Consider the following 13,738-nt stretch of genomic DNA (forward strand, 5'->3'; position numbering starts at 1 on the left):
TTTATTTGAGCGGTAGCTACTCCCACCGCTTTCTTTGTTTTACATAGTTGATTTTGGATTTATATTTGACCATTCATCTTATTTACAAAATTTATATAATTATTAATAATTTTGTTATGATTTGATTTATTACTATAAGAACTTTAAAAATGACCTATAATTTTGTATATTTATAAAAAAAACTTTTGAATAAACAAATAGTTAAACATAGTTATAAAATGTAGATCTACATATTTGTTTCAGCAAATCATGCCACCAAGATGAACTAAAATGTGAAACAAATGAGATAGAATTTAAAGGCTTTTCTAAGGGTAATTCTATAGAGAATTAGAGATGGACCCGACTCTAGTTTAATTAAACGAAAGATCTCAAAATAAAACTTAGCTTGTTTAATTGAACTGGAGTCCGTCGTGCATTATATGCGGGCTGGCCAGCACCTATCCCTAGATAATTCATTGGTCTTAAAATATAACACCTTTATTCAAAATCTATCTTAAAATATAACAATCCACGCACTAACTTATCTCAGCCAATCATCACCAGCTCTTATTTCATTTTTTATCTACTATACCAACAACAGTTATCTCATATTTAATTTCACTTAATTTCTTAATACACTTGAAAAACTCCAAAGTTCTATGGTTATAAATGGAAGAATACCAAACCAAGGCAACACGTGATATCACATTAAACAAATCAAAGTTGAGGCTACGACAATTGTTTTTTAAAGATGAAGGATGGCTATATAGGAGTCCGATCGTTTGCCCTTTTCATGCCAAACAATAGCATTGTAAATAAAAAATAATTCATAAATATAAATTTTATATACATATTTTTAGCGTTCTAAACGTCATGGCTAAAAATAAAATACGATAAAAAATATCAAAATCTAGTCTAAATTTAAAATAAATAAAAATAAATAAAAATTTTGGTTTATAAGTATTGTCAAAAGCGAAAAGATGAGGTATATGTTTTCTCGTAGAAAACTGAAACAAACTGTACATGATTAGTTGGTAACCGCGCTTCCCAATTACTGCTAGGCAGATTAGCAGTGGCTAACAGACAATTTTCCAATTTAATTGATGGGGGTACACGGCGACATCTCTCACCAAACCTCACAGCTCAGTTCTCCGTAACCCCAGCGCCAGCACCGTGATCTGAACCGCACATCTCACCATCGACGGCCCAGCCCAGTGCAACGCTACTCTCACATGCGAAATAGTCCCCACCTTTCCTCCTGTGAAAAAAAGAAAAAATCCCTTCTAATAAGAGGGCGTCGCAGCCGCACCGCACAAGCACGCGACACCCGGCCTCGCTCGCCATGCGCTACGACGCGCAGCCGAGACGCCAAAAATAAGAAAACGAACCGCGAGCGATACCCGATCACGATTCACAGCGAGAGAGGAGGGAGGAGAGGAGAGAGAGAAAGAGGGAGAGCAGAGCGGAGGAGGAGGAGGAGGACCGCCGGCTCGAGTGCGCTCCCCCCACTAGGGCAGGGGCGGTGTGATCGATGGAGGAGAAGGGGAATGACGCGCGGGCGCCGCTCCTGGCGGGGCGGCGGCGCAACTCGGTCGGGTCGATGCGAGGGGAGTTCGTGTCGAGGCTGCCCAGGAAGGTGCTCGACGCCGTCGACCCCGAGAGGCCGTCCCACGTCGACTTCTCCCGCTCCAAGGGCCTCCGCGAAGGTACTGACGCTGGACAGGCCTCCTCGCATTGCTGCTTCTTCTTCTTGGAGATTGCGTTCTGATTTCTTCCCCCCTTTTTGATCGATCTGTCTTCGCGGATCCTAGCACAGAAGTTTGGGTTCTTGACTGTTGGAAACGTTGCATGGAAGGTGTGGTTTTTATAGGCTTTCTTTTCGTTACAGTCACTTGGGTGGTGGTGACTTTTGGTATGATGATGATGATACTAGCTCTCGGAATCACGGTGGATAATGGCGTTCTTTATGGTGATCGCGCAGTCCGTGTTGTTTTATTTCTGAAAAAAAAAATCGCCTTTTCTATTCTTGATTCTCATCTAACTGCGCATGCTTGTTCTGCGTGTCCTCTTTTCTTGTACTGTTTGACGGTGACAGATCGGTTTCTCGGGTTTACTATCTTTTGGTCCTCCTCTGTGGTCATTTCATATGGTTATCGAGATTGTAACATATATTAGGCGCGACTCTTAATAGAATGACACGCAGATCTCCTCCGAGTTCTAAAAAGAACTTCAAGTGACGTTTTTATCAGCTTGTCATGGTGTGATGCATGCTCCTAGGCAGATATCATTCGTTGAATGCTCTTTAAGGATGCTTGAAGAGCTATTAGTTGTGCATGTTTTGGTTAAAAATCCTTCAGAATGGTGATTTTTCTTTCTTGTTCGCCCTAATAGACAAACTTCTTTTTTGGAGCCAGAAGGGGGAAGAGTACATAGTTCAAGAGAGACAACCAAAAGAAACAAAACCAGTAGCTAGGGGAGGGAGAGGCTTTCCCAGACAGTCCAGAGAGAGTTTTTTTTTGTTAATTCCAAATTGCTACCAAAAGGAACCTGGTATCAAAGTTTTAAAAAAATAGGAAACATATCCATTTGATCTTTCTGCCTCTGCATTTCTTCATTGTCCAGGAGGACCAGGACTTTCACCATCAATTTCCTCTACTAGAACAGTAAATACTATTCTCCAGTCCGGGTAATGTGATGACAGGAAAATAATGCTGCTCAAATAGGGTATACCAGCCTTTGTTAACCTGAAATTTTCTGTGGTTTTTCAGTTCTGCCTGCCTGCCATTCAATTCATTATAGCAATATATACTTACCTTTCCAACTTTGATCTTTATGTTTTTGTAATTGTAGCTTAGATAATAAAACACGTCAAGACTAAACTACAGTTTGTCAAACCGGAGAGATAGTCAGATATACAAAAATCAGCCGGCGCTGGCTGCTAAATACCAATATATTTGTCAGGATGTTCTGCGCCTACCAGTGGAAAATTTTGACTTCTCTACCAATAGCAGGCACAAATTTGGTTATGAGATTTCGTTGGTTGTACATTTGATTATTGAATTGCCATTTCCCTGTCTCTTTCTTTAAAATAAGTGAGGCGGGTGGGATGTTTTTTTCATTTATGTTTATCCATGGTTTGATGCGATCTTGCCTAGCTGTGTCAGGACTGTCCTTCTTGTTGCTCGTGGAGAAACAGACACATCAACTATTTCATAAACAATCTTAGACTGTGCTAACAATTGTTGGATGAAAACACTCACAAATAATATAAAATGAACAGTACAGTTTGTACCAGGAAGATAGAGAAATATAAGGTGGTGTTTTGTCTTAGTATTTCTTACATAGTAATAAGTTCTCGGTCGTATGAATTAACGCATATCTTTTTCATGTGAGTTTCTGTTTGTCGGTCCAACAGCAGGGAATGGAGTGATGTAGCGTTGTCCTGTATCGTTACTTATAAATTCTACTCACATTAAGTATAGATATAATATGTGAACCCTGGAATATAAGAGTTTGTTTTTGTTGTTCCTATGTTTACTTCATTTTTATCAGAGGTTGTTCTTATTCACAAGAATTTTTTCACCATAAACCCCATATGCTTGTTAAGATAAATTTTGTCATAGTCCAATATATTGTATGAACTATTCCTGACATTTCATAACCCTGGACAGTTCCCCATGATCCATATGAAGGGTAACACCAAATAAATTGTCTCTTTATATTCTCAAAAGATACTCTTTTACCTACCTGTGATCTGGTTTTCATCTAATATAGGAGAGAAGGAATATTACGAGAAACAATTTGCCACCTTGAGATCCTTTGAGGAAGTTGATTCGCTTGAAGAATCCAATGTGATTAGTGAAGAAGACGATATTGAGGAGCAAAAGCAGAGTGAATTTGCCATGAAGATATCAAATTATGCAAACATGATTCTTTTGGCATTGAAGGTTGTCCTTCCCCCATTCATTTTAATCTCTCTCTCTCTCTCTCTCTCTCTCTCTCTCTCTCTCTCTCTCTCTCTCTCTCTCTCTCTCTCTCTGTGTGTGTGTGTGTGTGTGTTCGCATTCATCTAGCTAACTTTATTAAACTTCCACACTATCATCAGATATATGCTACAATTAAAAGTGGATCAATTGCTATAGCTGCCTCCACATTGGACTCATTGCTTGATCTCATGGCTGGTGGTATCCTTTGGTTCACACATCTCTCGATGAAGAGCATCAACGTCTACAAGTATCCTATTGGTAAACTGAGGGTGCAGCCTGTTGGAATCATCATCTTTGCTGCTGTAATGGCTACTTTAGGTATGCTTGCATCTTTGTCAGACCAAGTATGGACAATCAAATCAAATACTTCCTCCTTCCCAAAACAAGTTCACCTTTCTAGTTCAAACTTGTTTTGGGACGGAGGGATTATTTACTGGAAGCAAGTTTTTAGCACACGGGTGTAGGTACACCCGTTCCTTGCATGCCATCTAAATAGTCATAAAAAATTATGAAAAAATTTAACAAGATAGTTTAACATGAGTTATATCACTCCACCAACATGTAAGTTTAAATTCAACTTTTACAAGTTGTTGTAAAAATAACAAAAACAATTATTAATATGCGTATACTTAGTTTCAGTTTTGTTTATTTTTTTTTGCTATAACTTGTAGAAGTTGAATTTAAACTTGCATGTTTGTGGAGTGATATAAATCATATTAATCTATCTTGTCAATTTTTTTCATATTTTTTGATGACTATTTAGATGGCATGCAAGCACACGGGTGTACCTACACCCGTGTGCTAAAAACTGTTTCCTATTATTTACTTGCTACTTTGAATACTCAGCAGTATTGTTTTCAAAATACAGAATTTGTCAGCTTTCACAAAATTACGCATTAACACAGCAATGTGCATTTTAATTGCATTTCCAGGATTCCAAGTATTTGTTCAAGCTGTTGAAAAGTTGATAGTGAATGAGACTCCAGATAAATTGACTCCAGGGCAACTCACGTGGCTATATTCAATCATGATTTTTGCAACAGTAGTTAAGCTAGCCCTCTGGCTCTACTGCAGAACATCTGGTAACAAGATAGTCCGGGCGTACGCTAAGGTTTAAATCTTTCTCAATATTTTAATATCAATAGATGCCTTGGAAACAAAATAAGTGCAGTTTCCCAAAGTTTCTTGGGTTGGTATTCACAGGATCATTATTTTGATGTCGTCACGAATGTTGTGGGTTTGGCTGCTGCTGTCCTTGGTGACATGTTCTACTGGTGGATTGACCCAGTTGGTGCAATTGCCCTTGCAGTGTACACAATTACAAACTGGTCTGGAACCGTGTGGGAAAATGCAGGTTTGCATTACTCGTGACAATATTAAATCTCCACATAGGCACCATAGCATGCACCCATTGTCTTACTACCCTAACCATTATCTGTTTGTCGTAATAAGAAGTTTTTCACATCAGACTCTTGTTAGGACTTGGGATTAATTGCTTTGATAGGACTAATGTACATGATAATCTGATGAGTTAACCCATGTAGGAAGCAGGAGGATTATAGGGAACATGTTGTTTTCCAAAACAAATAATAATCTGAATCATTTTTTTGTGTGTAACAACAGTTAGGATTATCATCTAAGTATTTCCTGCATAATACCTTGTGTTTATTCTGCTTGTTTCTATCTTTGATGCAGTGTCCCTAGTAGGTGAAACTGCTCCGCCAGAAATGCTCCAGAAGTTGACATATTTGGCCATCAGACATCATCCTCAGATCAAGCGTGTTGATACGGTTCGAGCATATACCTTTGGGGTGCTTTACTTTGTTGAGGTTTGCACCTCTCAAGTTCTATTTCGTCTTGCTGTTTTTTCTTTGAGGTAAATACATTGTTCACAGCTCATTTGATCAATGAACTGGCAGGTTGACATTGAGCTCCCGGAGGAATTGCCCCTCAAGGAGGCTCATGCTATTGGAGAATCACTTCAAATAAAGATCGAAGAGCTCCCAGAAGTCGAGCGGGCATTTGTTCACCTTGATTTCGAGTGTGACCACAAGCCAGAGCACTCCATCCTCAGCAAATTGCCTAGCAGCCAACCATGACCACCATTTGAATTTCACTGTAAAACCAGAGCACTACCTGGCTGTTTGCTTGCCATGCAGGATGTGCAGTGTACACTCTGCATTATGCTATATATGAAATGGCTGAAGTCAAATGAGATTGTCTGGCCATGATTTCTAAAGTAGGCCTAAGAGGTTCTGTATTAGTTAAGTACCTATTTAGAGATTGTATGGACTGAGTTTGTGAACCCCTCCGCCTAAGAGTTTTGTTGTGAGGAAAGTTCGGTAGAAATGGAAATCACGTTCTGGATGATCTCAAGTAAAATTTTGCCCTGAAATTCAGGTCAATTGTAAGTTTGATCTTCTTTGTTTGACAAAAGTGTGCTACTTTCCTGGAAAGTTATGTTCAAACATTAAAAAAAAAACTCACTGGCTAATATGATCTTCTAGTTTCAGCCCAATATAAGGCCCAACATCCTTTCCAAAAGATAAACAGAATAAGCCCAGTACGTGACAACCAGAAGCAGAGCAAAGATTGGGGAATGCATCCGGCAAAATGGCAAATATTCAGTCAGCAACAACCGATAGGCATACAAAATAACAAACTAAAGCCTCTTTGATAGACCGAATATCCATTTATTGAAAAATTCTGCTGCAATTTCTTCGCATGGCAAGCTGTAGGAGTACAGGATGATTCTTCTACAGTTGTACGCTTCGTCACTAGTGGTTGTACCGTTGCAGTCCGTAGCACGGCCGTGGGCCGCGATCGCGTTCCTGAGCCCTGACTGTCTCTGCAAGCCACGCATGATTGGCTCGGTCGCTGGATGGATGGAATCGCACACTGGCATACATGATACATCTGGTATTATTATTCAGTCGATCGGATCTGTCTGTTGTAATGCCATGTTAGGTGACATTTGTGTCACAGTGTGTACAGTTCAATCTGATCTACTTCCTCCCCCGTGAAGACGTTGACACCCTCCGATCTATACTTGCAACCCCTTTTTTTAAGGCATAAGGAGACTATAGTATCAGATTATATGTTAAAAGCGCCAGGCTCACCACCAGTTTTATAAGATAACTCTTTGAAATTGTACAAAATACATAAAGGTCCTGGATTTTTCGGAGAAGGACAAAACAAAATATAAGTCCTTCTCGATAGGTACACGGTTACTTCGTTTCCATTGAAGAAAAAATCATTTAAAGTTTGGTAAAAAGATGTATAAAGATTTCTATATATTAAGGGCCTGTTTGGCATAACTCGACTCCAACATTTTGAACTTTGCTCTAACTTTTTTTTTCTGCCAAACGCGTCCAAGCCTAGAAACTCCGAATCCAAAAAAAATCCTGGAGTTGGAGGCCAAGTCCATATTTTTCCTAGAGCTCCTCAAGGGGTGCTCTAAAAATCAACCTTATCAACCTAAACATGAAGTTGATAGGTAATTACCTACCAATGCTACCCATTATATATGTACCCCTTCTTAAAAAAAAAAGAGAAACCCAACCCCCCTGTTACTGTTCACGGGGTACTGTTCATCCTGAACAGTGGACCGTCCTCCTCCCTGACCGCCAAACCCTAGGGCGCCACTGCCCCTTCCGTGTTCGGTGGCCCTTCATGGATGACAGAATGGATCTCCCTAATATTTAGGATCCCTTCAATATAAGTACTTGCTATAGTAAAAAGGCAAAAATGTCATATCTCACCAAGCTCTTCTTTTTCTAGGGTTGGATACACGAATTTGTCAAACGTGTACTCGGGATCCTGGATTTGCTAATTCTAAAGTTACGAATCCTAGATTTGCTGATCCGAAGTTGATTTTCTAGAGTTGGAGTGCTCCCAAACAGACCCTTAGTTTGTATCTATAATTTTTTTTGTATATATAATATTGGTGTATATGTAGATTTTTTAATAGAGAGAGTGTGTATATATATAAATTTGTATGTCTAATGTTTATACGCCGAACATCGACAATGACAATGACAATATCAATTGATGTTTTTGCTTGGTTTTTTATATAATGTTTATGCTATATAATGAAGCGAATTAACCTGTAGTCTCATTTGTAGGGCCATGTTTTGTATCTTACATCATAACATCGTATTTCTTGGTGAGGGCCTAATGTTACAACAATGTAGAAGTTAAAGTAAGAACTCAGCTGCTTGGTTGGCTGCCATTCCAAAGTTTTCGGCATAGTGGGTAATAAAACAACCCCGCTAAAAAACCAAATAGTGTTATGGCTGCGTTTGTTTGGGTCATTGTTTTTACGTGCATGCTTTTCAAACTTTTAAATGGTATGTTTTTTAAAACGATTTTATATATAAGTTCATCATCTCAAATTTTCAAGTAAAATTTTAACTTTATAGCAATTAATTTCATTGTTTATATCATCAGATAACTATTAGAAAATCAAATAATTTTTCATCCTTCATTATTCATCTAGAAAAAAAATACAGCCTTTGTAGGTCCTAACTTCTAACTCATAAAGTATATGCTCTAGTTCTCCAATCAACAAAAAGGAGAGGCTAGATTTTGCTAGACTTTCTGCCCTTCAACGATGGTCGTAATTACCTAACTTTTAACTCATATAACTTCTAAATCAAATCTACTATATGACTTATATGGGATAGGGGTAGAAGTTAGGACATATGTAACATGGTTTATAATTTACATATTTCTAAAAAATCAAATGAGATGAACCGTAGGTAGATAAAAAAATCAACAATATGTCAATATTAAATAAAAAACGGAGGAGTATAAATCTAAAAATTTACATCAACAGCCAATAATTCCGTAGAGAAGTTCTAAGGTCAATGTATAGCCGCGTATCGCCTTCACGAGATCGATCAGATCAGCACGTGACAAAAATCAGATCCTTCCTGGGTGCAGTAGCAGGCCAGGAATGTGTACCCACATGAGCACACATGACCACATCACTGATCATTTCCTGTGTCGTCAGATTTAAGCGGCACTCGCACTGTTGCACAGGCGTACAGTTGCATGGGCCATCAATCCACCATCGGCGCACACCGTGCCGTGCGGCCTAGGCCTATGAAGACGGGTGTCATCATCGCCCCCTGCGTGCGTGCCCCCCTGGTCCCCGGATCTCGCACATGGGACATAACGTCTCCCTCGCCCAGACGACACGGTGGCATCCATCCATGTATTTTTTTTATTTTAAAAACAATTTCAATAATAATTATACTACTGAATCTCCTTATTTTCACCGTTGGAAGTACCACCGTTCCTGAGTGGCATAAAGATATGGTAAGCTAAGCTGACTGGCGTGATCACGTTAGGGTGTGTTTAGATGGTAGGACATGGGTGGATATAATTTGGTCGCCGATTTTTAGGTGTGTTTGTTGCTGGACGAAAGAAGGATATGATGGCCTAACAGGGAATATTCTGCTCAGATGTTGGATGGAGAGCTCCGAGCAAATTGCTCGAACACAGCCGCCCGCCTGGACCGAGCGAGCAAGGGCCTCCTTCTGCGTCACCTCCTTCCGCATCACCGGATAGAGCCAGCGAAGAAGGGGCGGGGACCGACGCGGCAGCCGCGGCCGACGTCGAGCGACCGGGGGCTACGACCGGCACGGCCGCAAGAGCTAGGGCGGCGACCGGTGCGGGGCCGACGGCGGCGGCCGTCGAGAGCGGGAGCGGCGACCGGGCGCAGGAGAGGGAGCGGCGTCCGCGCTCATGCTGGGGCAGCACGGGGACGGGGGCGGCGGCTGACGTGGGAGCCGTGGCCGCCATCGAGCATGAGAGCGGGAGCGGCGGCCGTGCTCGATCTAGGCGGCACGGGCACGAGAGCAGGGGACAAGGGTGGCGATCGGCGTGGGAGCCGTGGCCGCCCTTAAGCGAGCGCAGGAGCAGGACCGTCTGGGCGTGAGCGCGGGAGCGATGGCCGTGCTCGAGCTAGGGCGGAGCGGGGTCGGCAACCGGCGTCGAGCAAGGGCGGGACCAACGCGGGAGCGGGGGCGGCGATGGCTCGACGACGACGATGAACTGGGGGCATTACTGGGATTTTTTTATTTTCTCTTTCGTTTTTTTCATTTCATTTACTATATGATTTTTTTACCTCGATCATTTTGTTCTCTTTTTGTTACATGCTATTAAAATTAAACTTAGATTGTTTTTAAAGAGAGAAATATTGTACCGTGAGTGATTGGACATTCTCACAAAGGTGATCGTAACAACTATTCATCATGCTAAACAAACAAAAAACTGGCTCAATATATCCCCTTCTTATCCCTTCAACCTAATGAAAAATTGACTAATTTTACTCGCCAACCAAAAAAAAAATGGATGACCATATCCTCTAGATATAGACGGCCATATCCTATCCCTGCTTGATCATGAACTAAATACATCCTTAAGTACTCATCAATCATGACAGCACATCAGATTAAATGACGTGATAAAAAAATTCAAATAATAAAAATATTTACCTCGCATGTTTAAAATTAAAATTATTTGTTAAAAATGTTTTTTTAAAAAAATCTCCATCCACCCTCTCCCCATCATGCGCAGACAGCTCCCGCCCGTGCGCATGCGCATGCGCGCACCGGCGCAACTCTACCAGTCCACCACCCATCGCTCCAGCCTCCAGGTGCGATGCATCGCGGCGTGACGTCGCGGGGCTCCGAGCCCGACCCATCCCGTGACGAGGAGTGGACGGTCCAACGATTTTCTTGAGTTCTTTGGAACAGTTTTAGCTTTGTTTTCGGCGTTCACCCTGCTGTTCCGGTCTTCGGGACCCAATGTATTTGGCACGAGGATGTGGTCATGGAAAAGTGTATGCTTAATTGCTTGGATTGTACGTATGCCGAAGAGGAGACAAATCCGGCTAACAGTTTGTGTACAGCTCGCAGTTCATCGCACTTTCAACAACCAGACGTTTACTATTGGAGAGCGTACCGTGGGCTCTATCTTAAGCCACGTCAGTAATAAGAGTCTATTTTAAAATAATACATATAAAGGTAGAGTTAGGTGTGGTCTCTTCATTAATACAATAAAATATATTTTATTAAGCTAGTTTCCTTGTTATACATTCTCATGTAAGAAAGTTTTATTTAATAAATGCTAAAAGTTGACTCTAAGCCGTTGTCATACATAACAATAATTTTTCTCTCTCTTTCTTTCTCTTTCTTTCACGTCATCAAATTTACTTATGTAACGACTGAGAGAGACGGCTAATAAGAACATTTGTGTGCCCTTATACCGCTGTGCCATGGCTGTTTGGAATTTTTCCCTTCCAACGTGAGGAGAATAGTATAGAAAAAACAAACTGTCAAGTGGGGTTCGACGGCAGTGAGGCTTTGCAGCCAGCACGCGATCCAGAAAGCCTTGCCTTTTGCTTGCCATCTGACACCGATCCGTTGTTCCTTAGCTTTCCCTTTTGAGTTTTTCGTGTCTCTTTTCCAGTCCTTTCCATGCCTCTGCTTTTTTATGTCATTGCCTGAAAAGTCTAAAGCAGAAAGTTTAGTGCCGGTTGCCTGGTTATTTTGGTTGGTGTCTGAAAGGTAAATCTGTTTATTTCAATTAGTGTGTGATCAATGATAGGTTCAAAAACTGCTGTTTATGTTTCAATGAGTTTTAGGAAATTTTCTCGTGTGAATTGTTTATATTATAGCAGATATCTAATGGATTAGTTAGTCTTCTAAAACTGATGGTCTGAAACTAAGAACCACTCTATTTTAAAATGTAAATATTTTTATTTGAGCATTTTTTTGATGTTTAAGAAGATAACATGAGGTAGCACCGTTTTCTATATAAAATTTAGTACCTTTTACTATCTTAAGGTACTAAGAGGTATCAAATTTTACATAAAAAACAGTGATACATTCTCAAGGATAGTAAAATTGCTCTTTTTAGTTTGTTTATTATAGACAAAGGTCATCTCCAACAATAGAGATAACATACTACTAGAGATAACATACTATCTCTAAGCATTTTAAAAAACGAACTTTTCAATGGTCTAGCTCTTAGCCAATAACTCATAATACAAATAACTCTATAATTCATTCTCACTTGACATTAAAATATTTGCAAGAGACTATCTCTTGATTAAGAGATAGCTTTTATCTCTCTTTTTATTAAAAATTGTATAGTATAGCTATAGATACCTAAAAAAATATATAATATAGTTTATAAATAGCTTATAGATACCCATTAGAGGTGGCCAAGGTCACCTCCAATAATAGAGATAGCATACTATTTCTAAGCATTCTAAAAGATAACTTTTTCAATAATCTAGCTCTTACCAAGTAGCTCATAATACAAATGACCCTACAACTCATTCTAACTTGACATTAAAATATGTGCAAGAGACTATATCTCTTGATTAAAAGATAACTTTTATCTCTCTTCTATTAAAAAATATATAGTACATCTTATAGATAGTTTGTAGATATTCGTTGGAGGTGGCCTAAGAAGATGTTAAAGGATTATTTTTAGTCACTATGGACTACTGTTAGCCCCAAATCGTCATTGGGTTTAGCGACACTATTAACTATTGTTATGTCTCCAAGCCGTTAGATGAGATGGACCTATCGGTATACCGCACGATGAGAGTAGCTCAGTAGCCTAGGCTAACGCTTACCCTTTCGCTTAGTTACATCCTTGGTCAACGCTACTGTTTCCCTGTTATTTTACATTACCATTTTTCTAAAATATAAATATTATAGAGAAAAAATATCAAAAGATTTTCGTTCAATCACTTTAGGGGTTAATTTCTGAATTAATTAGATTTCTTTTCTAAGCATTTAATTGGATCTAGAATCATAAGAATCATAGGGATCAACGCAGAAATGTTACAAATATTTATACGTTGAAACCTGTTTAGTATAGGATATTATCAGCTACCTAGATTTATTTATAAACCAACGTATATTTTTTTATATTTTTTTAGATTTATTGGTATCCAAATGAATTTATGTAATGCTAGAAAGTCTTCTTACGTGAAAGGAAGCGAGTACTAATTTTCATATATTTTTTAAATACTCTTTTTGCAAATAAAAAAAGAAATATATTTGGAAGAAAAATCATGGTTCGTCACCACCATCTCATCGTCAAAGTGCCACGCTTAAAAGAAATGAAAACAATATCATGACTTATCTTATTTTTATATTAGAGCGACTTGACAGACCAACCGCACGGTTTAATTAAACACAAACAAGAAACTACCCATACACAGCATAATCAAGATGGTACTACTAGTATAAACCATACTTATAAATACCTAAAAGCTTAATCATAAGCTTCTGGCAGAAAATAAACATGGTTAAACTTTAAAAAAGAAAATAAAGTCAAGGAAGCGAGAAAAACGTCACGCGACAGCATTTGACACAAGTGCATTTACCAAACCTCTGCCTTGGTCAAACTGATTTTTACAGCAAATCCGGCTTAAAATCCCAAAACAGCTAGAACCCATGTTCTTCTAGACAAGAGCATAGTCAAGATGGTACTACTAGTACAAACCATGCTAAATAACTAAAAACTTAAATCATACCCTAACAAAAGAAAATAAATACTGTTAAACTTTAAAGAACAAAATAAAGACAAAGACAGGAGAAAAATATCACGCGACAATATTAGAGCATTCACGATACGATATAGTAACTAGGATTATATCTATAAAATTAAATAAATTATCACATGAATGAGAGATCAATAACATGACAAGTGATTAAATGAAGAAAAAAGAAAATTATATCTTG

At 39.2% G+C, this 13,738-nt stretch overlaps 1 protein-coding gene across 1 annotated transcript; it reads left to right on the forward strand.

Annotated features, from left to right (window-relative positions):
- The first annotated feature begins 1,290 nt into the window (after positions 1–1,290).
- Positions 1,291–6,376, forward strand: LOC102708223 (metal tolerance protein 4). Its single transcript, XM_006649600.2, has 7 exons — positions 1,291–1,685; positions 3,754–3,926; positions 4,085–4,283; positions 4,898–5,076; positions 5,169–5,319; positions 5,661–5,794; positions 5,885–6,376. The coding sequence occupies exons 1-7, from the start codon at positions 1,511–1,513 to the stop codon at positions 6,062–6,064; spliced, it is 1,191 nt and encodes a 396-aa protein (XP_006649663.1). The 5' UTR covers positions 1,291–1,510; the 3' UTR covers positions 6,065–6,376.
- The last annotated feature ends 7,362 nt before the right edge of the window (positions 6,377–13,738 follow it).

The sequence above is a fragment of the Oryza brachyantha genome, chromosome 3 (assembly GCF_000231095.2).
Source record: "Oryza brachyantha chromosome 3, ObraRS2, whole genome shotgun sequence".
Lineage (NCBI taxonomy): Eukaryota > Viridiplantae > Streptophyta > Magnoliopsida > Poales > Poaceae > Oryza > Oryza brachyantha.

Coding starts and splice junctions, on each gene's coding strand:
- LOC102708223 (XM_006649600.2), top strand. CDS start 1,511: ATGGAGGAGAAGGGGAATGACGCGCGGGCGCCGCTCCTGGCGGGGCGG. Junction 1,686..3,753: donor CTCCAAGGGCCTCCGCGAAG/GTACTGACGCTG, acceptor CATCTAATATAG/GAGAGAAGGAATATTACGAG. Junction 3,927..4,084: donor TGATTCTTTTGGCATTGAAG/GTTGTCCTTCCC, acceptor CACTATCATCAG/ATATATGCTACAATTAAAAG.